Source organism: Glycine soja, chromosome 16 (assembly GCF_004193775.1).
Source record: "Glycine soja cultivar W05 chromosome 16, ASM419377v2, whole genome shotgun sequence".
Lineage (NCBI taxonomy): Eukaryota > Viridiplantae > Streptophyta > Magnoliopsida > Fabales > Fabaceae > Glycine > Glycine soja.
Window position 1 is genome coordinate 32804445 of NC_041017.1, and position 26517 is coordinate 32830961.

A 26517-nucleotide genomic window follows, 5' to 3' on the forward strand; every position below is an offset into this window, starting at 1 on the left:
TTTTAAAATTTAAAAATATATATTATATGTATATATAAAAATAAATAATAAGAATAATTTAATACAATGGATGAATAAATCGAGTTAACAAGTTGAAATATTAAAACTGATGGACCAGCAAAAAATCAAACGAATTTGAAAAGACCGACCAAATTTAACCTCTGGATAAATTTAAATTCACGAAAGACTTATATTCATAAGCACCCCTAAGTGTTACACTCATGTGATCAAACAAATAACATTTATCAATTAGCGTGGACATACAGAAGAGTTAAAGAAAATTAAATTTATTTAATCACAACATTTATATGGTTTTCTTGTAGCCTATTGGTAGAGATTTCCCTAGTGTTTTATCCTCTTAAATTTTCAAAAAATATAATATAAATAAATTAATAATATATAAATATAATTTAAACAGTCATTTTGCAACACTTTCTTTTGTTAATTAAAATAATTTTTGTGTTTTTTACTTTATGTCTATTGTCTTTTACTTATTCTTTATTCACAACTATATATATTTATATATTGTTAGGTCTATTTTCTTTTACTTTTTTTTATTCAAAACTATATTTATTTATCTATTGTCAAGAGTTACATCGTCATATAGGATTATTTTTATGGTTGTATAAAATGAGAAATGTGCAACTTACATTAAAAATATAGTTAATAAGAAAATGTTTAATAAATTGCTTCTATTTTCTATAACGTGCTATATATTTCATTTTTTTTCCAATTATGACTTCATTAAAAAAAATCAATTCAAATTATTTGTTTTAAGAAAATGAATATTTTCTTTAAAATATAAACTGATACAAGAAATTATTTCTTCACATGTTTTTTAGGAATTTAAATCACATTATTGATATTCAATTAAACCAATTAAATAATATCATGAATCCTCAATTCTTGTTGATAAGCCATAGTGGTCCCATGCATATCGCGGAAGATTATTTTTTTTTCATCTCCAAATAAGAGTTTTCCACAACTGTAAACACTGTTAGTTCTGAGTCCAAAATTAGAAGATATATGGATAGTTAGGGAAGCTAGATTAATTTAGATTTCTAAATCTTTCATAAAATAATTTATTATGGCCTACCAAGGAAGGTGCACCTAACCAACCAATCACACAAGGTCAACAAAATGATCATCAATTTATAAATAGATAACCTAAGCTTCCCAACACTCCCATCCATCACACCTCAAACCCATTTCCTTGATATCTTAGTTATCTAATTACCTCAATTAATCCCTTAATTGCAAGCATCATGGCTGAGGAGAAGCACCACCACCACTTTCACCACCACAAGGGCGATGATGTGCCTGGCGAGGTTGATTATAAGAAGGAGGAGAAGCACCACAAGCATCTTGAGCACCTTGGGGAACTTGGTGCTGCGGCTGCCGGTGCTTATGCCTTGGTAATTAATTATATATCTTCCTTCAATAATATATTTTGTTCACGATCGTTTATTTAATTTGAAATAGATTTATATATTACTTATGTGAGATGATTCACACCCCCTTTTTATATATTTTAGCTTTAAAATGTTACCTTCACCAGAATAAATAAAAGAAGTGCAAACTCTTTGGTAATCGAGGGAAATATATATACCTCCCCCACATATACATCATCACTTAGACTTGGACGTATCTAAATCGGTTAATTTTAATATGTTTATATGTATGCGTGTGCATTAATAATTTTCATATCTTTTTTTGTAAGCATTTTAAAGCCTTACATATTGAAAAAATTGTCATTAATTTGTGTTTTGGACATGAATTAATCCTATCATCTTGAATCATGTCCACAAATAATTTCAATTTGACATTTTCTTTTTAAGGCGGCCAACATATATACATACTTGATCTTTGTACTTTTGGATTGTGATGCTTTAATAATTGTGGATAATAGATATAAAAATATATTATAGCTATATAGTATTATTTCTCTCTACCCACTGTGTGTAACTATACTGTCTATACATCTCATGTGGTTTGTTTTTTCTTAAATGAAAATTGTTGGGGTCATGGGTGTATAGAGTATAGTACTTTTATGACGCCATCAGAAGAGAAACAATAAAAGTTCATAAAAAATTAGGTGTAGAAAAAGATGGAACTTAAGAAAGAAAAAAGAGAGAGAGAAAGTGATTAAGTGATGTAATATATAATGAGAAATGAAGAAAAAGATAGGAAGACAAATAAAGTAAAAAAAAGAAAGAAAGAAAGAAAGATATATAACAAAAAATTGAAATGTATATTCTAATATGTATTGAAAACAAAATTGATCCCTTTTTGCTGCAATGGTTAATTTTATGACAGCATGAGAAGCATGAGGCCAAGAAAGACCCAGAGCATGCTCACAGGCACAAGGTAGAAGAGGAGATTGCGGCGGCAGCTACTGTTGGTGCTGGTGGTTTTGTCTTGCATGAACACCATGAGAAAAAGGAAGTTAAGAAAGAAGATGAGGAAGCTCATGGAAAGAAGCACCACCATCTGTTTGGCTGAACATGATAAATATTCATATATAATTAATATTCAAGCTCCTAAGTATCACCATGCCTGTGTATCTCTATCATATCTTCCATTTCTAGTGTGCCTTTGAATAAATTCTGTGCGAGCTTGAAGAGTGTTTAATTAATTATGCCTATGGTGTTACTTCATATATATATTTGCGTATATATAATGTATGCTATGTTGGCTATATTGATAATAAGATTGTAAAGTAATTTGAGATTGTATTATTATCCTGATCATTTTATGCAAGGTGTATGTGTTAAGAGTACTCCCGGTCAATTAATTAAGTTATCAGTTTCATCATTGATATATGAGACATATAAATAAAAAGAAATACACATTTGGTGATTTACAACACATCAATACTTCTTTCATTTTTCTTGTAATAATAAGTGAATAATGAACCTTATTGAAAATAAAAACCCTTATCATGTTTATAATTAATCTTTTTGTTATGAGCAAGCCGTCGATCTAATGTTAGCTGAAAAATTCAGATAATTTAATTAGCAGCTGGAAAAATTAGTTGAATGCAAACAAAATGATCTCCTTCTCAATCAAATTGTAGACTCTGATGTCTAACTATGGGTTCCTATGCTACTAAAGAAAACACTTAGACATTTCAACTAAACTAAATTGTAGAGAAGTTTGACCAAAGGTAAAATAACTACCGTGCGATTTGAGCAAGGCTGATCTAATGATAAAATTATATATTAAAGTTCAACTTTCAGGCTTATCAATAAAAAAATAATTTGTTATTTATTTTTATAAAACAAAAGAGACTTATATTTTAGTGAAAAAATCAAATATATAATTTTCTCATTTAAAGTAAAAATATCTCTCTCAAAATTTGTTTTAAGTCTTTTGTCATTAGGTCAATCTCGAAAGAGATAGATAAGATTAAATGAGTGATTAAAAAAAATTGTAGATTTAATTCCTTCTGCTAATAAAAAAATCTAATAAACTAATCATTAATATTTACTAATAAAAATAAAGATAAAAGATCGATCTGGAAGGGATTAATGGCACCACGATAAAGCATGCCATTAGAAGAAACTCGAGTCTGGCTGTAAAGCAAAGTATAAGTAGTTGAAGATTGAAAGACAGTAAAAAGCAATAATGTGAGTACGTATCTATGTCTCTCTACAATTTGTAGTAGTGTAATATTGATATTTCTACACACATAATTGCCCCCTTCTAAATTCATCCATCACATGTCCTAATCTGCTTAATTAAGTTCGTGTTTACAATGATATAGAGCCTAGAAAGATAACAATAGAGTAAATAATTGTCATATCAGTTGATTTGTGATTATATAATTCTAAATTCGATTGCTGAGATTTCACTCAAATATATTCTCTTCAACCATGTCCTCATCTAAAGGGAATTATTCTCATATTAATCTTTAACTTCACTTGAAATTAAAGTGCATGCCTTGATCATAACCGTTGATAATAAGAAATATGTTTAATTTATTTAAACTCTTATCCTTATTCCTGAAAGTAAGGCACAATTATACACGAATTTATTTATTTTTCTTGTTAATAAATGTTAGTTTGGTTATATTTTTTGTGTCTGCAGTTTTGTTATGTTTGTTTTCTTAGTTTAATACTTATAGAGTTTTAATTTACATCACTAAAATACATCATATGAAAGACAAAGAAGAATAAAAAGAAGAAGAGAAAAAACCCCGATCAACGGCAAGTCTTTGATCTCAAAGGGCTTGTGGTTCGTCCAGCAACTGTGAAGCTTGAATATGTTTATAAACTTGAGTTCAGGACTTGTGGCTGAGTTTGCCTTCTCAACGTGCTTTTTCCTTTTCCTTGTCCAAAAGTCAATCTCAAGATGATTTTGTATCGAGTAATTGAAAGAAGTTTTACTGTAGATATGAATTATAGCATATTTAATATTAAGAGAACTTTATAAATAAAAAAAATCTATGTATTTGATGTCGAATGAAGAAGAATATATCTTTGCTAATCATCTTTAAAATTTGAAAAAATAATAAAGAATGTGAAAATAATTATCTTTAATAACTTGAAAATTAAGACTTTTTCATATACATGAAAAATTATCTAGACAAAATTAATTTTATAACATAAGAGAAATTTTTCAACAGACATTATAGTTGAACTGTTACTGATCGTCCAAAATAAAAGTCTAATTATTACAAATATTCTATCAATCACATAAGTGTTATAATTAAATAATAATTTTCAAAATTGATATATTTAATAAATCGAAAATTATTTTAATCAATTGATTAATACTAATCTCCAGATTAATAGTTAAAGAGTTGTTTTACTTTAATTTATTAAATTTATCATTCTATTTTTTGTTTCATGTGCGTTTAATACTACAATGGTAAAATAAGAGAAGATTAATTGAATAAAATAAATATGGTAAATTCGATATGCTTATTAGGAATAGCTCAAATTAACTCTAGAAAATAATTATTTATTTTTAATTAAAAAATTTCTAAAAATTTGGCAAACATTAGTGATTAATTTTCTTCAAAATATGTTAAGATATATGGAAAAATGTCGTTATAAAATTATTAATTAAGTTATCAACTTATCTAATGAACCTATCAAATTGTTAATTAGCATATGAAATTAACTTGTTAGAGAATAAAAACTTATCATTTATTTAATTTTCTTAATTTATTATTAATTAAGTTATCAATTTATTTGTTTAAATTGACGTTATTTTTAGCTTTATGATTGAGTAAAACAAGTTTCAAGAATGATTATTTACTATTTAGTTTGAAAGGATGTAAAAAAGTTTAAATTATTAAAAAGGACTGTACATCAAATGTGTTAATAAGATATTTGTAATATGAGAATATTTTAAATATCTCTATTCTTTTTTAAAAGAAAAATGTGTGATGGAAATTGGACACTATCAAAATAAATTAAAGAGAAAAACGATAAATTTATAGGAGGTAAGATATGAAAAAAGAGAAAGATAGAAAAAAGTGTCAAGTATATATTTTTTATTATAAAATGATATTATGTATCTTCACCCTTGTCAAAACATGTTAGAGAACGGAGCAACAACACAGACTTAAAAAAAAAAAAACAAATATGTTCAAATACACAAAAGTCAAGATGAAATGACATTTTGCCGACATATATGATTGGTACGCATGATATTGGTAAATTATAGCAAAATCACGTAATACCATATGCCGCAAGTGGTGGATAAAGGTGTGGTTCAATGAGAATTAGTCGCTAGGGCAACATGGATACTAATGAAAAAGTTGAATACTTGAAAGCACTATAATAAACCTTCCTCCTTTAAAAAGCAATGATAAACATAATACGAAGGTTACGGTACAATATTTATGTAGATGGTTTGTCGTGGATCATTTTTTAACACCGCCTGATTAATCTTATCCATACGATTAAAAAACAATATGAAAAAAATTATAAAAGAGAAAAAATAGTTGAGGCAAAAAAAACAGAAAAAAAAAAAACAACCCTACAATTCTTAAACATTGATAAACTGAGGATTAATAGTGAAGAATAGAAATTATTTGATAAGAATATTAAGGTTTTATACAACAATCAAAGCAAAATAAACTCTCCTTTCAATTCATCCAAAGCTCGTTAAAAAAAAAAAACTTAAGAGTTCTATGTATATTACTGACTAACAAAACTAATGACCCAATTACAACCCAACTAAATCAACAAAAATTACACAAAAATAAAAAAGCCAATAACAAAGGTCCAATTACATAAATTCTTATTTTAAGATTTGGCTTCATTTTAAACTCATTTTTTATCTTCATAGTCCTCCATCACATGTCTTGGGTTGTTATTTGTGCTACAAAAAGTAAGGGAGGCTCTAGGGATTGAGGAAGATGATGAAAGCTAATCTTGCCTTTATGATGAGGGCTATTTGGCAGTTATCCTCTTATGAGATGTCCTTATGATCAAGAAATGTTAGAGAAAAATACAGATGTGGTTATGGGAATAAACTTTCTTTTAGACAAATCACAAGAGTTTAGCAAGTTTTGGCAAGATATTTGTGCAGCTTGGGAAATTTTTAAAAGAAATATAACATGTGGAATTGGGAATGGTCAATTATCAAATATCCTTTTGGCTTGAGTACGTAGGTGGCTACCTTACCCTCTGATTGACTTGGTATCTAAGTTACCAGCACCACTAGTTTTAATTTAAGGATGGTGATATTAACACTAATGAGTATTTATTTTAATTTCAGGTTCCTATAAATGCTGCTGGTTTGATCAGATATAGGTGGTGCCACCCCTTTTTTGGTAAAATTATCGTCCATCTCATGAATATGATAATATATAGCTCACTGCTGCAGCTGTGAAAGATTGGAGGTACTAATTTTAAATGTTTTATTCTTCTATAACTGTTTTTAATTGAGAATATATGAGGTTAATTGACAGGTATGAGCTCTTCTTGCATTCCAATATGCACTGTTGAGCCCAAACTTGCACTAAACAGTTAAAAGCCTAGACAGAAAACTATGGCAGTATATATTTGAAATCCTTTATTTTCAACATATGATGTTTGGACTGTTTCCTTTATTGAAACTCACTACACTTTTTTTTTTCTTTCCTTTTTCCTTTTATCGTTTGATTAAATATCTTAATTATTTACTTTAAATTAAATATGCAGATACTGGAAGGACTTCTTGAACTACTAGAGAATAAAGAATGTGCTCACTGGAAAGCTAAGTATGTATCTGGCTGGATTTAAATGATCCAACTTTGCCTTTGAATGTCAGAAACTGCTTGCAGTTAGCTTGATACTCCCAAGAAATACCTGTATTTTATGACTGATTGCTCATACTTAAACAATGATCCTTAGCTTGACCTAATATATAGCCTACTTAATAACTCAATTTTTCATAATAGCTAAATGAAAACCACAGATAGTGTCATGCATGATGTATCATTTACAATAAAGCCTTCATGCTTATGCACCCTTTTTCTTTTGTTGAGTACTTGCTGACGAGGTTAGCATTAATATTTGTAAAAGGCCGATCAATTATTATGGATTTGTATTACGAAAATTCTGAACAATTTGATTTTTTGTTCTAACAGTTATTAGTTTCACACTATTATACATATTCAAAATGCTATTAGTAGAAGAAAGTTTAACCAACCTTCATTTTTATTAATTACATTTTGTTGGGGTTTAGTATACAAATTTATTTGTAACTTTTATATGTCAGTCAGCTATAGTTTCTATTTACATCCTTAATTACACGATTCTTCATACCTTGTGCTTGAGAAGTAGAAATAAGCTCTGATATATTGGATACTTTAGTTTTAGAGTCATGGGGGGAGGGTGCAATATTAGTCCTTGTTATGGTGCCCTCATTCAGAATATCCTAGGAATCTTCCTATCAACCCAAGTTGTGAGAGATATGTTTTCTATGTATAAACCTTAAGCATGTTGTTAGAACAGATATTATACAAGTATTAAATGTAATAATTCAAAGTGAAATTTTTTTATCTGTGTACTACTACTCTCTTCAAAGTATAAGATACATTTCTTAATTAACCAATAAATTAAAAAGCTTTATGTGGATTATTTCCATGAAAAATGGCTTTCACTTATTAAAGTTTGTCATTAATTAATTTTTATCTCTTCCATTCCTCTCTTTGAGTAGAAGTTTCCTAGCTCCTTTTTTCCAATTGGTAAGTAATTTATTCCTTGAACTCTGATTGAATTTTATGTGAACTAATATGATTCTTCCAATCTATGACTTGAATTAAGTTAAGCCTCACTGTAATAGAAGGATACAGAAAAATCATTAACAATAGTAAGTGACACCTAGTAGTGAAATTTCATTTCAAGTGGCTCCCACCCATCAAACTTTAGTACGTCCGTGCAAGACAATAATCATGAAGCTCATCTGATAGGCTTTCACTTTATTTAACAAAGATTTGACTTTAATCAAGAGAGCTTTAAAAACTTGTATATTATACGGTTTTGATATATATCTTTAAAAGGAAAGGATTAAAGTATTAGCTTCCCGCCAAAGAAAGAACAACACAAACCGTAAGCATATCACCAATTCCTCATCTTTGGAACCCACAAGAGCTACAACTACAAGTGAAAGAAAAGAATAAATTCTTCTCATTTGTTGAAACTACACAATTATAATGAGACAATAATAGAAGTCTCAAACATTACTCATTTGAAAATTTGTTCAACACTATTTTTTATTTTAACATAGCACTACATTTTTTTAATCCTTGTTCTGTTAAGAAAAATATTATAGCAGCAACATAGATGGACCTGAAATTGGGACTCAAAATCACTAAAACTAGAGATGACATTGCTTCCATCTCTGAGTATCGATTAGCAAAGGCAGGACCTATCTTTCAATCTAGAGAAACAAACATTATGTTCATCCTCACTGCTCATCTTAAAGGTCAGTTTTCATTTCCGAATAGCTGTCCATAGCATACATGCGTTTGTGCATAACACACAGATTGCTGAGTTTGTAACAGTTGTTGGTCTTTTGGGTGCATCTCTATTGTATTTATTCAGACCCCTATGTAATCATTTGATAGGAATGAAGAATATGAAAAGTTCCATCCATAAGAGTAGCCTTGTCAAATTTTTACATAATTGATAGTAGAGACCACAAAGCTCTCTATGAGTATTTAATGTAGTTGCATAATTAGGACTCAAACTTGAAAAAGTAGGAACAACACAAGGAGAGCTTTGCCGTCCATGATAGTCTTATTTGACTCAAGCAGAGTTGAGAGGATACCAGTGGTCTAGTATATAACTGATGTATTTGGCTGTCTTTTTTTTTCTTTTTTTTGTCCTTTATCCTTTATGTAATATATCATGGTAAGTATCTATGCAAACACAGGTTATAAGAGGAATAACATTGACATCAAGATTAGTGAAGATGGTAGTAAGATATCAATTAGTGGAGAGAAGCCTGTTCAGAATATTTTGATGATGGGATGGTTAATGCATAGGAAAGAGGTTGATGTTGCAGGGTTCAATAAGGTTTTCAAAATTCCTGATGGGGTGAAACTGGATGGGATCAAAGCAAAGTATGATGAGGAGGAATGGACATTGAATATTTTCATGCCAAAATTGGTTAAAGGAATTTGTGGGGTCAGGATTGAAGAGATCAAGGAAGAATCAGAAAGAGGGAGATCAGAACTAGAGAAAAGTGAAGCTGATCAAATTCTTGGTATTGTTGGAGAGGCAAGCCAAAAAGGATCTAAAGAGTCTAACTCTAAAGTTCAAGCAATGGAGGACAGTGAAAGTTTCATGGAGAAGGATGGAGGAGAATCTGACAAGATGCTTGATGATGCTAATAGGGAAATAATTAAGGAGAAAATAAAAAAAGATGTAGAAGAGTCTAAGTTGGGTGGAAATGGAGAAAGTTCTGGAGAGAAGGGTGAAATTGAAGGATGTGAAGTAATGAAGACATCAGAACTAGAGCAAAATATTGGTAGAGGCACCTCACAGAAAATTGGAGACACAAGCCAAAAGGTAATAGAAGAATCTAAGTTGAGGATTGAGGATGAAGGGGTAAAAGGCATGAGAGAAGAGGTTGGAAAGACAGTTTATGAAGCAGTGAAAACATCAGAAAAGGAGAACAATGTAGGTGAAGGTATGCCACATAATATTGGAGATACAAGTCATGATAAAGAGTTTGAGGTTCAAGAAATGGAGGGCAATGGAGGTTTTGAGGAGGAGGAAAAATTGGTATCTGAAAAGATGCTTGATGATGCCAATGGAAACAAAATTGGAGAGGTGATCCAGAAACAAATAGAAGAATCCAAGATAGGAATTAAGGATGGAGATGGAGAAAGTGTGAAAGAAAAGATAAGGAAAGCAGGATACAAAAGAACGAAGACATCAGAGTTAGAGCAAAATATTGGTGCACATGTCACACAAAACATTGGAGATACAAGCCAAGGAGAACCTAAAGACTCTGGTATTGAACAAACGGGGGAAGCTAAAAGGACTGTTGGGAAGATTGAGAGACAGGAGTCTGGAGAGATGTGTGTTGAGGTCAATGTGTCTACCGAGGGAGAGATACTTGAACAGTCAAAACAGAAACAATTTGGAGAAACTAAGACAGAAACTGAGGTTAGACTAAAAGAAAGTAATATGGAACCAATGAAGGCACCAAAACTTGACCAAAATATAGATGTTCATATTCCTAGCAACATCGGTGGTACAAGCCAAGAATTCAGGAAAGCTAGGATTCAACAAAAGGACAAAACTAAAAGCATAGAAGAAAATATGGATGGAAGGGAAACTGGAAGGATGCCTGTTGAAACCAGTAAGAATAGTCAAAAATGCATATCTGGAGATAGCATGAAAAAGGACATCAAAAAGCCTAAGATTGAAACTGAGGATGGAGATCAAGAACATTATGGGGAAAAGGCTGGTAAGCTTGATTCAACGACAATATGGGAAGAGTTTCCTAAGCAGTTACCAAAAGCTACTGTTGAGGAAAACAAAGGGTTGAGTGCTTCAAAAATGCAACAAACTGAAGATGTCAAAGAAGCGATGATCAAAAGAAAATCAAAAGAGATTGAATATTTTGTCGATAAGGATGAAGGTGAACAACCCAGAAGGATGCACAAGGAAGCCGAAAAAGACTTGACAGAAAAGACACTACAAGAAAGCGAAGATGTCAGAGAAGCAATGGTCAAAAGAGAAAGAAAAGAGATTAAATATGTTATGGATAATAGTGAAGGTGAAAAGTGCAAAAGGATGCAGATGGAAGCAAAGAAAGACTTGACAAAAGAGACAACACAAGAAGGTAAAGATTTGAAAGAAGCAATGGTCAAAAGAGAAGGCAAAGAGACTGACTATTTCTTGGATGAAGATGAAGGTGAAAAACCAAGAAGGATGCAAATGGAAGAAAAGAAGGACTTAACAACAGAGACAATGCTAGATAGTGAAGATGTCAGAGAAGAAATGGTCAAAAGGAATGACAAAGAGGATGGAATTGTAGAAAAGGGTGAAGGTGAAGAACCCAGAAGGATGCAAATGGAAGTAAAGAAGGACTTAACAAAAGAGACAATGCAAGAAAGTGAAGATGTCAAAGAAGAAATGGCCAAAAGGAAAGGCAAAGAGATTGAGTATTTTGTGAATAAGGGAAAAGGTGAAGAACCCAAAAGGATGGATATGGAATCAAAGAATGACCTAACCACAGAGACAATGCAAGAAACTAAAGATGTCATAGAAGTAATGGTCAAAAGAAAAGACAAGGAGATTAAAAATTTTGCAGATAAAAGTGAAGGTAAAGAACCCAAAAGAATGCATACAGAACCAAAGAAGGACTTAATAAAAGAGACAATGCAAGGAAATGAAGATGTCAAAGAAGCAATGTTCAAAGAAAAAAGTAAAGAAACTGAATATTTTGTTGTTAACGGTGAAGGAGGGGAACCCAAAAGGATGCATATGGAAGAAAATAAGGACTTAACAACAGAGACAATGCAAGAAAGTGAATATGTTAAAGAAGCAATGAGCAAAAGAAAAGGTGAAGAAGAAATTGGCTATTTTTTGAATGAGGGTGAAGGTGAAAACCCCAAGGGGACGCATATGGAGGCAAAGGACACAACAGAGATAATGCAAGAAAGTGAAGATATCAAAGAAGCAACCATTAAAAAAAAAGGCAAAGAGACTGAATATTTTGTGGATCAAGGTGAAGGTAGAGAACCCAAAAGGATTCACACGAAAGAAATTGAATATGATAGTGAACCAATTGTCAAAAGAAAAGACAAAGAAATTGATTATTTTGTGGATAAGAGAGAAGGTGAAGAACTCAAAATGACGCATATGGAAGCAAAGAAAGACATAGCAGAAGAAACAATGCAAGAGGAAATTAAAAAGAATAAGAATGGAACTAAGGATATTGATCAAGAAAATGTACTAGAGAAAACTGATAAAGGAAAATTTGAAGTACCAACTGAAGAGTTGCCCAAGCTGGTTGGGAGGCAGGATGGAAGTAGAGGACTAAAGGTTGCAAAGATAGAAGAACAAAAAGAAATTATCAAAGAAGCAATGGCTGAAACCGAATGTTCAATGGAAAAAGTGAAAGGAGAAAAGTCCAATACAACAGGCAGGGTTACTGAGAAAAACATAGCAAGTGAGATCTTACAGAAGGAAACTGAGGAGTCCAACATTGAAAGAAAATCTAGAGATGGACCATATGTACCAAACAATATGGTCAAAGTAGTATTTGAAGTGTTGGGGACTTTCCAGGCAAAGCTTCCCAAGCAGGTGATGGAAGCAATTTCCCAAAATAAAAGGGATAAAAATGAATATGTTATTGTGAACTTGAGAGGAGAAGGCTCTATAAAGATGCATGTTGAACCAAATGATGCTTTTGATGAGTATGAAACTGAGGACATAAATCAGAAAGAAATCGGAACGCCAAAACTCAATTCTAGTGACCAAATAAGTGAGAAAGATAATGTTGATGTTTGGGTATTTGATGGAAGCAAAAAACCAAAGTTTCCAAAGATAGGGCAAACAAACTATGTCAAAGATAGTGCCAAAATCGAGGAGTTTGTGAAGAAAGTAAATGAAGACAAATATGAGAAGACACAAGTTGAAGAAAAAAGGGGTTTGATAAAAGCCATTACAGGGGAGTCAACTCAGACAGAAAGAGAAGGTTCTAAGATCCAAACAATAGAAAAAGATCAACATCGTTTACCAGAAAAAAGGAACAAACGAAGATTTGAAGCAAGCACAACTGCAAAAGAAGAGTTTCCTGTGAAAACGATGGATTCACTAGCTGATAAAAGAGAGGGACTAAAAGGACCAAAGATAGATGAAGCAAAAGTCGCCAAAGAAGAGTTAGACAAGCAAAGAAGTGAGGAAAAGAAAACAATTTTCAAAGAAAAGGGTGCTACAACTCAAGAATTTGTGAAGAAAGTACAAGGAGAGAAATATGAAATGATACAAGCTGAAGCAAAAGAAGGTTTGAGGACAAATATAACTAAGGGAAAAGATCAACAATGTTTGCAAGAAGGGACAAGTAGAGGAAGATATGAAGCAAGGACAACAGCAAGAGACTTTCCTATGCAAATAGTAGACTCACTTGCAACGACAAGAAAGGAAACAAAGGACAAAGAGATAGATGAGCCAGCCAAAAGAAAGAGTGAGGAAACAGATGTTGTTGAGTCTACAATTGAGGAAAAAGTTCAAGTGCCTGAGAGTGGAAGAATTTCCATGACTTTCAAAGTAACAGAGGATAAACATCCAAAAGTATTAGAGATTGAATCTCCTGAAAGTGAATTGCAATCAACTAAAGGCCCAACTACACGTGCAATTAGTGTGGAATTTAAGGAGGTTGAACAAACGAGTGCAAAGGATAAGACACAGAAAACAAAGTTGTTACCTCCAAATATTCAAAGCAAGGAGACTCATGAATCAAACAAAGGAGGTGTGAAACAAGACACTATAAAACCAAAGAAAGAAAAGGAAGTAGAAGGAGAACAGTGCACTTATAACATTGAAAGCTCTAAAGAGGTTGCAAGGTTTTCATCAACTCAACAAACCAAAGTTGAAGAAAAAGATAAACTATATGAAGGTGGCAAAGCAAAAGCATTCATTGAATCAAAAAAGGATGAAAAAACAAAAGATATGAAGAATATAATTGAAATGAAGGATAGTCAAGAATCAAAACAGAGGAAAACTTTGAAGCCGGAAATTCCTCTAGAAAAACAAATAAAGAAAGGAGAACCAATCACAAGAAAAGATCAGTTTGCCAAAGGACAAAAAGTCAGGGAGACAATGCAAGAGGAAATCGAAGGGAATAAAGAGAAAATTGATGACAGTGATCAACATGTGCAAAGAGATGTCGTCAAAGGAGTTGGAAAAGTAGGCACTACAGGAAAGGAGATGCCCAAAAAAGAATATGTAGCAGATGTTGGCCTTGTGGCTAAAACGATGGAAACGAAAAGAGACTTGAAAACAACTCCTAGTAAAGAGAAATACACAATAGCTCAAAATGTTAAAGATGAAAAGCCAAGGATACAAGAAGAAAAGATAAAGGCTGATGTTGAAAAGGTGGATAAGAAAGGATATCAAGCAAAAGTTGTAGAAGAAGGGATGTCAAAAGGGGAACACGGAGCAGAAGTAGTTCCTGAGATAAAAAGGGAAAGGCCAAAGGTTGCAAAGAGTGAAGAAACAAAAGAGGCTTCCAAACTACCACTCAAAAGAGAGATGGGAAAAACAACACAAAGTGCAGAAGATAGGAAGCCTAAAATGGGGGAAATAACTAACGAGTTTGAAAAGACTAGTGGATCCAAACAGGCTGTAGAAAAAATGCTTGAAAGTCTCAACAGAGAACATCAAAAAGACTCAAAAGAAGTCACACCTAAAAAGGAGGTGGAACCTCTAACAGTAACTCCAAAGCAAGGAGTTGAAAAATCAAAGAAGGAAGATATGTCACCTATGCCTAAGGCAATCCAAAGAAAAGAACCTCATAAATTATCATTGCCAAGCAAGCACTATAAAATTCCAAAGATAGAGGAAGTACAACATGAAAAGAAAGGAAAAAGACCCATTCATGCACTAGAAGCAACCACTTTTAAAAAAGAAGAACTTGCACAAGCTACAACTACACATTCAAAAGCAAAAGGTGAGAATGATGAGCCACAAGTAAATCAACTGCCATCTCCATCTATAGAACTGTGGAGCAAAGAGTCACATGAATTAGAAAAGCGTGGTATGAAAAAGGATGACTCGAAGGCTAAGAGTTTAGTGGATATGCAAGAAGGAAAAAAATATATTCATTCTGCAGAGGGTACTACAACATCAGAAGTAGTTGCAGATGAAGCGGTTGAACCCTCAAAATTTTCAAGTTCACCTTCCACACAACCATTTGAAGTTGAAGGCAAGGATAAGATAGATGCTAGTCATGACGAGTCTCAAGATTCATACAGGGACTCTGAAATAGATAGTCAAGAATCAACCAAAAGTGAAACAGACGAAGAAGTTGAACAAAGAGAAACACTTCAGCCAGAGTCCTCTAAAGATCAACAATGCATAAACAAAGATCAGGAAGAAAGCCATGAAAAACATGAAATTGAAGAAGAAAAGGCTTATGAGCAGGTAGACGAAGCTGATCATGAAGACTCTCAAATGTTAGAGGAGAAAAAAGAATGTGAAGAGGAAGCCACTGAAGGGAAGAAGAACGACCAAAAAAGATCAAAGAAACTGTTCGTTTCTATTATCATAGCTGGATCAGCCCTTCTTGCTTCTGGAATATTTCTCTTTATTCGGCATAGAAGAGCCAGAAAAGGGTATATACATATGTGTTCATTAAGTCTAGATTTTCATTTTTGCTATGAAGAATATCTTATGCGGTGTGCCTGTTTTGCTTGCAGTGGTAAGTGATACTCAAAGTGAGCTGAAATTCACATTATTGGTCACTTTTGAACTCAAGGAAGTTGAATGGAGAAGTGCATGAAGTGGGTTGTTCATTCTATACATAGCAACATCTTTGCTCTTTTGGTAAGCACAATGGTGTGCATGACTTGGATCTTCTCATGTTTCATGCTATGAAAAAGAAAAATATATTGGCATGATGAATCAACCTTACACAATTAATAGTGATTCCTATTATAGTCCTAAAATGATTGGTAAAATTGCCAATTAACTTAATTTCTTTTCATTCTTATAATTAATAACCTTTTTTTATGTTGGCAACATATTAATTCATAGTACTGATCATTTTGAAAATCCTGGCAATGCAGTTTTATAACGAATTTTGCTTCCTTGGAAGAGCAAGAATGATGTGTTCTCTTTGATAAAGGAGCTGTTCGTGCCCAAATGGAGGTTTGTACCTGGTAACTATTTTTATTCCACAAATTTATTTGTGCTTACTAGTGTCTTGTCTGTTTTAGGGAATTTTTTTTATCCTTTTAAAAACCATTTCTAGTGCATCAAAATTTACTTTTGATGATAATAATTATGTTCTTTCGTTTTTGTATGATCTGATAGAGCTTTATATAGCTTATCTATGTGCATCAGCATTAGGCTTTGTGTGTATGCAAACATAAATGTTGAGTCATTTGGGCCACCTGGTGTTTTCACAGCTTAAAGCAACATATTGCTTCGAAGCATGCATGCTTAATTTATGTGTTGTAAATCTATGGTTAGATTTACGGTCTTATCTTTTTCTGTTACTTGCATTTGTCCTGTAGGTGGTAAAAATATAGGATTTCAATGCAATAATGACAAAAGTGAGAGTTATTAAAAATATCATTGATGTATAAGATTAAGAACTATTGAAGTTATGAAATAACAGCTGAGATACCATAAAAATGTTGTGGCATTGCCATGTGACACCATCTGATGGAGCTACGTGAGTATTTTTAAATTTAATTGATATAAAATTATTTACATTATCATTCAATTCAATGATAAATTATTATGTACGATAAAATTAATGAGATACTTAATAATTTTTTTCAAGTTAGTCGAACATTTTATTTATCAATTTTACGGCATTAATTACTTCTGAAAATCGCAAAGACCACCGCAATATTAGGCAGAACAATTGTGTTGTTTACCAGAAAAGACGAATCTCGAATCCGGATGGTGTTAAAAAGAAAGATACTATTGACTAATGACTATTGAGTATTGACTTGATGAAGAAGTCATGCGTTGACCAGATCCAAGAACTAATGTCATCTGAGTCATCTTGCAAAGAAAAACAATTCTATTTTTACTTTTTTACATTTTCTCCTTCCTTTTTTTTTTTGACCTAACCTATTTTTACTTTTTCCTATGTGAATCATTCAAATTTTTAAAAGATTCAATTTGATTATCAAATTCTTAAAAATAAATTAATTTAACTTTCAAATTTTTAAAAACTTGAGAATCAAATTGAATTATTTAAAATAATTTAGAAATTAAATTAAGTTATTTTTAAGAATTTGAGAAATAAATTGAATCTTTTAAAAAATTTAAAGACTAAATTGACTCATTTTTAAAAATTTGAAGGTCAAATTAAACTTTTTAAAAATTTAAAAATCAAATTAAATCATTTAAAATAATTTGGTTCAATTAAGTGGGAAAAAAATTGTGGAAAAGAATAGAGGCCACAACATTGGCAGAACAATTGTGATTTACGTTAGTTACCTACCTGAAAGGACAAATCCCAATAGCGCAACAAAAGAATATATTGACTTGTGATGAATAAGTCACACCTTGACCAGATCCAAGAAAAAAAAATAATGTCATCTTTGCAAAAAAAATCAATTCTAGATGATGCTTGAACAAGTCAATGTCAAAGCTCTCTTATTAGCTTTGACTAGAAACTTAATCTCATAACAGATTCATCGAACTCAATCTCGTGGCAGATTCTTCATGTCTAGCACTGCACTGCGCAGTTCTAGTCACATCCAATTATAAAAATAGCGAATCATAACAAGAAAACAATGGTCTAAATAAGACAATTAAATACGTGAATTATTGTATTGATATATTTATTAGAAAATTTGTTTTAAGGACTTTTATTTTGCTTAGTAATTGAGTTCCAAATGCAGCACCAGAATCTTTACTTGAGCATATTTTCTCAATCCAAATTGTGTTGCTAGAACTTCATCAGCAATAATTTGATTAACCTAGGTGAAAATTAAACAAGCCCCAAAGCCCTTTACAACACTCTACTATGTCTATGACCAAATACATTTGCAAGCATTGTTCCAAATTGCAGATAGCATCATCTGATGAAGTTCTAATATTACATTTATAATAGTGTCTATCTGCATCGCATACCAATTGCAGAGTGATTATTATTAATATTTGAAACAACACAGCTCATATTAGAACATTTATAATCCAACAGCATCAAGCCACAACACTAGTTTGTTCTATTTTTCTTTAGGACCAAAACTTTTAAAACATCAATCATGAAATATTTGACACATTTTATCATTCCAAGCATTATCTACCTCAACAAACCCCAAAACACTCACCTTTACATCTTTAGGAACTCAAATCCCATCTACCTCTTTATACTAATTGTCCTCCTCCATATAAGCTCTTTGTTTCTCATCAAATTTTGTTTACCTACATTTTGTATGCTTGGTTGTTGTTTTCTGGGTTATTGAAATTGAAGATCTAAAAATATATCTGGACTAGCTGCAGTCAGCGATTTCACGCATTCACAGTGAATCAGATTTGTTAGATGAAAATTAGACTTGAAACAGTACTGATTTGCTAAAAGACATTCGAAATTTGAATCATCTGATCTTCACCCAACATTTCTGTTTCACTAACAATGTGAGAACGTGAAATCTGACTGCAAGAAATTTGAATCTTCTAAACAAAAGTGATTAGATAGATATGTCATAACAACAGAAAAGCTCAAGTCAAGTAGATTCAATTTGGGGGAACAAACACACCTCATTTTTCATTTACAATAACTCAAGTTCAAATTCAAGCATTGCTTAAATAAAGCCAAACTTCTAATGCATAGAGTCACAGCTTTCATGTAAAAAATGTTTGGGTTATATAATTACAATAATAGAATTTGTTTACATTTATGTAAACACTAAACATAAAAAAAAAAAAAAAAAGGCCTTGTCACAATGATTGCATTCTGAAGGCAAAGGCTGCAATCGCAGCAACGACAAGTTTGAAAGTACAAGAGCTGCGTAAGATAAATGTATTGAATTACACATACTCGCGATCAGAATCAACTACAATGAGGATGCAGCAAAACACTGAGAAAACTGATTATACAATAAGCCACATCACAACACAAAAAAGAGAAAAAGAAAACATAGACCACAAAGGTCTACTTCAAATATCCTAAACTCTATACATTTTTTTGTGCTTCATACTTCATACGTACAAGAATCCTCCCCTTTATATACCATAGTATTATCATGATCCTCAATTCAAATCACCCATTGGTTATCCTCCTAGTCATCTTTTGGTCATTCACAAATTTATCTAAGAAAGCAAAATCAGGTTAATTGATCTCAAATGGCAAGGTTAAGCATCAACAGGCTACCCTCTACCATGAGAATCAAGCCCCTCGGTTCTGCTGCGCACAATTCTATGGAACACCTCCCTCACTTGGCGTTCTAGAGGGTCCAATCCATCTTTCAAGGCTTCACAAACCTTCGAAACATCTTGCACTCTCTGCCTGACCTCTTCTCCCTTCTCCTCACTCAAAGGAAACTGCACAGAATCAGCCAAATCATTGATCACCCTAGCACACTTCTCAATCTGGTGAATCTCCTTCAGCAAGCCACAGGTGTTCTTCCTCTCCCTCTTCTTCGACTCCTCCATGATCCGCTCGTGCAGCGCCACCACCGGAGCCGCCCACGAGAACTGCTTTGGCACCGAGAAATGGAGCCCCAGCCCGCGGTCCTGGCAGGGAATCGCCGCCACAAGTGCCCACATCACAAACACCATAACATAACTCATTGTAAAAATAGGCAATGCAAGGCCATTGGTGGCAACAATATCAGTGGCCTTGGGAGGGGACAAGTTGTTCCCAAGTGCTTGAAGCTGCCTAGCAGCAGACCAATTCCTTGACACACTCCAAGAAAGTGATCTAAAATGACCAAAGGAATTATTGTGGTGATGATCCTTTGAAGCATTATTTCTACCAAATGACCTGTTCCTATGTGCTATAGAGCCACTGGAGCTAGAGTCCTTATCATCAAGCATCCCAATGGCCAAATCGACAAGGGCCTTCTTGGCACGGCGAAATTGGCCCTCACCAATGCTCCTCTTGTGATCCAAAGCACAGAGAACAATCTCCAACAGCTTCTGCCACTGCCTAATCTGCTCAATTCCATCACGGATTGCATTGCACACATCAAGTGCCTTCACGCTACGCTCGAAAAACTCGCCCACCATGCGATCCAAGGGAGGGTGCTTCATCACCTGATCCCTGTGGTTGTGGAGAATCACCCTGAACTCCTCTTGGCAACACAGGAACGAATCTAGCAGCTTCCTAACCCATGAAAGAGAGAGCAATTCACCACTTTCAACAGAAGATAACTCCAGGAATCGCTCCGTGACATGCTTCTGAAACAAATCAAGCTCTTGCTCCATGCTTGAACCCTCCATGGAGTGAACCTGAACCCCACGAAGATTCAGAACAGAACCTTGAAATTCTGCTGTAGCACGCATTCTCACACAAGGTTTAAATTGCGGTTGCAGTTGTGGTTTCGTCGTCACGATCCTTTGATATTGCGGAAAATTGTGAACAAATTACAGCGGATGCAGCCACAATTGAAGTTGGGGCCAAAATCACGATCACAGAAAGTTTTTTCAAACCTTGCTCACCCACACAAGAAGATCACAGACCCAATTGCGAAAACTCAAAATTGAACCGAAAAGTTTGGGACTTTCTCTCCAATTTGGAAGCTTGTTTTATAGACCCATTCCCAGAATATGGAATGGAACTTCACAGGAACGAAAAAAAATTCCACTTCAAAGGGGAAAGTGCAGAGCTTCGAATTGGGGAAACCCAGAAACGAAATCCGAATTGGGTTGGGACCCACTTAGGAATTGGAGAGAGGATTGAGAATGTGTGAAAAAGTTAGAAACTTGGGAGAGGAACGAGACAAGAGAGGGAGTGAAGCGAAGAAGAGAGGAAATGGCGTTTGTGAGGATTAGAACTCTGAAGAGAGGATTATATATTGGGGATTATTGGAATTTGGCCCGCGTTGGGGGTTGTTGGAAAAATGAAAATTAAAAAAAAAAATAAATATATATATATATATATATATATATATATATAAAACTAAATTTGTCCTTCAAAAAGTATGAGAATGGTAAATTGTTCTTTAAAAAATAAAAAAAGTTAAATTTAGTTTGTGAATTATAAAAAGTTTCAAAAATTATTAATGCTGATAATTTAATGATAAATTGTTTCTAAAATTTTATATCCTATCAAATTAATTCTAAAAAATATAATTATTATCAAATTAAACATCAAATATTATAATTTAATAATAAAATAATCTAACAAATTAAATAATAAATTACTATTCTCTTCATTCATAATTTATAATTATAAGACACTTTCAATTAATTTATGTTTTTTAAGAAAAATAATTACTTTAATTAATCATATTAAATATGTGAATTAACTATGTTATTATTTTAAAATTATTTTTTTATTTTTTATCTATTTAAGAGAATAATTAAATATATATATATATATATAAATAATTAATATATCTAAAAATTAAAACAAAATCTCTAAAACAAAATCCTATAATTAAGAATAAAAAAAAGTATTTCCATAACAGGAAGTGAAAAATCGGTTAACTTTGATCCTTGGTGGTTAGTGAAAATTAAGAAGCTTCGAGACGCACCTTCACTTACACGTTTGGAAGACGGTGGCAAGAGCTCCAAATTAAACTAATACTCGGAGTGATTGATTGCTTCAATTCAACACCCTCCAAAGTGTGCTAACACCTTCCATATATGCCATAGAAAAAATAAATAATATAAATATATTTTTATTAAAATTGTCGTGTTTTAGGTTTTTATTATGCATTTTATTTATTATTTGATTAATTTTTTGTCATTTATTATTATTTTTCTTTAATTTTATGGAAAATATGTAACAACACATAAAAATTAGTTGCAGGTAAAGATATAAATAAAAAATTCTAATTAATATTGTATTTAAACTGTTTTAAAGGATAATATAAAACGACGTTAAAATAACACTCTAAAAAGCAAAGGCAGTAATTAGTATATGAATTTCATTATGATGTTGTACTTTTTTACTTTTTTACAATTTAAGTAGTTTTTTTAAATGGTCATATAAATTACCTTATATTTGTATACCTCATTAATATTTATTTCAATTTTATATTTAAAATACTAATTTTTTATTTGGAGAAATAAAAATGTAAAAAATATAATTTATTAAAAATGAGGTTTAATTTTTATCCACTGTCAGTATAAAAAATTATACTATCAATAAATTAAAAATTATCTTAAATATGATTTTTAAAATAACTACTACTATTGTATAATATAAACATAACCAATATGATCTCGACTAATATAACCTTGAAATTCCATTTAATGTTTTTATTTTTATCTTATCGCACTTGGAGTCTCGGAGAGAGTACTTTTTTACGTTGGAATTTTGGAATGAAACGATGGCTTTTTTAAAAAAAATAAAAATTAACATTATCTTGAAGAAGTACTTTTTGTACAATAGATCCACTTTTTTCCAAGATTTGGTTGCTGGTATCAATATTATTAGAATAAGATTAAAGTTAAAAAAAAAAAAGAAGAAGAAGTAAAATTAACACGGGTATCATCCCATTTACATCAATTCTTAAAAAGAAAAAAAAAAAAAGGTTTGTAACACTGGAGATCCCATTTCTTGCATAAGTAACACTGCCTATGTAGGAAATTGAGGGAAAAATAAATTATATATGCACGTTTTTTAGTTATGTTTGATAAAAATAATTAAAAATGAAAAAAAATAGTTAAAACTTATTAAGTTTGTTTATTACTTGATGAGTTAATTAATAAATATATAATGATATAAAATTTGCATTTGTAGCAATTATATTTTTATTTTGTACACAAAAATTTTATTCTTAAGTAACAATGGTTTTAAACTTTAGTTAATTTTAAATTTATCGTTTTTTAAAATTAAATATTTTTAAAATTAAAAAGAAACAGTTTAATAATTTAAATAAATATTGTAATATTAAAAGAGGAGTAAATAAGAAATTTTATAAAAAAAAATACTAAGGGTATAGCTAAAAAATTATAAGTTTAAACATTGTTAAGTAGTGTTTGAAAAAGGTAAAAAATTAATGAGACAAATTCATTTATTTAATAATCTTATTTTAATTAAATAAACTTGTAAAGTAGTCAAATAAATTATATGTTAATTAATATAACTATCTAAATTTAAATACACTTTTTTTCTTTTAATGATTACTTTTTATAATATATACAAGTAAATTAATGGAAATGTGTTGATAATTTTTTTATAAAATTTTCTTAATCAATGTGATATAGAAATTTATTTTATTCTCTTAAACTAAATAGATAATTATTTATATTAAATTTAAACTAAATAGTCACTAAAAATCACTACTTTTAAAAACGTTAATAATTATATTGTGTAAATAATATATTATTAATTTAAATTTCTTATGTTAATGTAAATTGATTTGATATTTGGAAATCACTTTTACCTTTTTAGAGTATTTTAGAGAGAAACTTATTAGATCGATGTCTTATATTGGGAAAGTGGATGAGGAGAATGAAAGAAGATGTGCATTGTAAAAATTTAAATGAGTGTACTCATAATAATATAAGTCTTACAATTTAAACAATTAAACAGAATTAAAGAATTCCAAAGAATATTTTAAACTCCAATTATGCTCTAAAAAGAACAAGAAAAATAGAATAAAAAATTATTACGAAACAAAAATGTTGGTGTAAATTGATTCATATTTTTTTTTTTTAAAAAAAAAAAGTTCCGATAAGATTCTTTACTTCACAACATAAATGCGTTGTTCAAAAATCGCATTCATTTATTTAATGAAAAAAAAGGGATATGACCCACACACCATCATTAGGTAACGCCGTAACGTTTCTTGGTCAATAATCCACTGTTATTTTTTAGCAATATAATCCAGTGTTATTTTCCATCTTTTTTTCCCCAATGCATACCATTTATTTTCTTTCCAATGGTATTCTCAATTAGTTTCCAAGAGCATTGTATTTTTTTAATTATGTTATAAATGCAAAATATTTTTTATTTTTGTTGAAGACAAATTTAAGCAGGAGAACCTATTAATCATTTTTACTTTTCATTGGAGGTTCTCCTTTCATTTGTAATATTCAATAAATAAAAGAGTTAAAGAAAAGAAAGTTGACAGAAAAAAAAAGTATATATATATAAAGATGTGTATATTATATATTTACATGAAAAATATTTATACAAAGTAAAAGATTCTTGATATAAAACACAATTGAAAAATGTTGCATATTCATGTCGTTATATAATATAAGATAAAAAATTAGAACATATATTTATTATAAAAAATTAAATTAAAAGAATAAATAAATACTCTCAGTACAGTAATATTTTTTAAATTTTATAACTCATGCCATAACAATTATTATGAAGATGAAAGAAAAAAAAATAGGGAAATCATTAATCAAATATGATCGGTGAGATTCCATTATTACATTGTGTGCACATTGCAGCCAACTAAACTAGAGTTGTTGGTGAGCATAGTCTGATAGTGAGCAAATTAGCACATATTTAATTTGCAAGTTGAAATTATTATGACATGTATTTTAATATAAATCTAATAAAAAAATTAATTATCTATTTAATTTTTATAATTTCTAAACTCATTTCTTTTAGTTACTAAGTAAATTTTTTAATTTTTTAAGTTTACATCTTAATTCATAAAAGATCCATGTGTTAAATTTTTTTAATTAATAGAATTAAAAAAGAAATTAACAACTTTTAAGAATTAAAAAGTAAAATTCAGGATTAAAAAAATTCATTTATTAAATTCTAAAAGACTAAAAAAATCAATTATTAATTATAATGACTAAAAAAGATAAGTTTAAAAATTATAAAAATTAAATAAAAATAAAAATCTTGATTTTTTTGCAGAATAACTGATATCTCAAAAGTTATTTTGAAAATGCAGTTAATATGAGGTGTAGTGTGATGGGAGTGAAATGGGGGGTTTTGTGTAGAGAAGTTGGGGAACTAGAGTGCATGGCTGAGCACGTGGAGGAGTGGGTCACGTTATTAAATGTTACAGCCCGGTGACTCAATAAAATACTCTGTGGTAGGACTCAGTCACACTCTCCACTCGCTTTCTACAAAACAAAACAATACAATGACGTCATATGCTCTTATTCCTTTGTGAGAGCTTCACAAATGTCATGTCACACTTATCTTTTTATACACTTTTCAATTCGCATAAAAAAATAAGAGTGAATAATATTTGCATTTTTTAGGGTAAGATTTTGATAATTTTTTAGTGTTGCTTAAAATACTTTATGTCCTTAATTATCCTACTTTTGTTTTGATGCGAAGATGATTGTACTAAATCAAGAAGTTTCTTTTTCATTATTTATTTTTATTTTTGAATAAACAATATGTTTTAAAACTTTTTTTCCCCAATATATTAAGCTTTTTCTAATTTATATATTTTCAGCAATTTATAATTCCAACTTATTGCATATGCACATTACAACTGGTTTTGATCTAGACCTTTTAAAATCAGATTTGATCCACAAATTTATTTCTCCATTAAGCTATTTGTCCTCTTCCGATATATACTCAAATTGTTTAAAAAAGAAAAACAAGTGTTTCAGGCAATAATTATGAATTATTTTTTATTGAAATAATTAATTATGAATTATTAATGTTTTATGTGGTGATGAAAAGAACACGATGTATAAATAATCATCTAATCATTTATTCATAGCAATTACTTAACCAAATACCGGTTTGCCAATCCAATTGTCCCAATTGAACCGAATTTTATAACTATGGGTATTCCAAAGCTCAAACACACCGTGTAAATAAACGACCTATTTTCATATTTAAGAAGGATATAAATAATTGATCAATAATTAATGTATGCCTCAAGAAAATAAAAACTAGAGACCACAGATATTTCATTATCTATGAAATCATTAAATTTATATAATTCTCTTCTCTGAAAGAGACTCTGACTTGTACAGCTTCAAGCAAGCTTTAACTGATGATGATTGCCATGCATCTTATATTCATAATCATTTATGCTGGAGAAAGTGAAAAGATAACTAAAAAAGACTAGAAATTGATAATAGAATGGACAATATACAACCCCACAAATACAATTATTAGATGGAAAATAAATTCTGGGAGTAGAAGAGAATCTAAACAAAATTATTCAGAAAAGACTTGTTTGTTTTCTTCTCCTTTGCTTAATAAGGAAATCAACATTGAGATTATTAAACAATTACACCTACAAGTGTGCTG

The 26517-nt window shown here is 30.8% G+C and overlaps 3 protein-coding genes across 3 annotated transcripts; 2 read left to right on the plus strand and 1 right to left on the minus strand.

The window, feature by feature from the left end:
• The first annotated feature begins 1166 nt into the window (after positions 1-1166).
• LOC114389261 (abscisic stress-ripening protein 2-like) lies at positions 1167-2779 on the plus strand. Its single transcript, XM_028349893.1, has 2 exons — positions 1167-1415; positions 2317-2779. The coding sequence occupies exons 1-2, from the start codon at positions 1266-1268 to the stop codon at positions 2500-2502; spliced, it is 336 nt and encodes a 111-aa protein (XP_028205694.1). The 5' UTR covers positions 1167-1265; the 3' UTR covers positions 2503-2779.
• A 6326-nt stretch (positions 2780-9105) lies between these two features.
• LOC114389981 lies at positions 9106-15893 on the plus strand. Its single transcript, XM_028350673.1, has one exon. It carries the CDS (start codon positions 9354-9356, stop codon positions 15891-15893), a length of 6540 nt encoding a protein of 2179 aa, XP_028206474.1. The 5' UTR covers positions 9106-9353.
• Positions 15894-19090: 3197 nt separating this feature from the next.
• On the minus strand, positions 19091-21145 carry LOC114390740 (UPF0496 protein 4-like). Its single transcript, XM_028351610.1, has one exon. The coding sequence runs from the start codon at positions 20655-20657 to the stop codon at positions 19521-19523; it is 1137 nt and encodes a 378-aa protein (XP_028207411.1). The 5' UTR covers positions 20658-21145; the 3' UTR covers positions 19091-19520.
• Positions 21146-26517: the final 5372 nt, after the last annotated feature.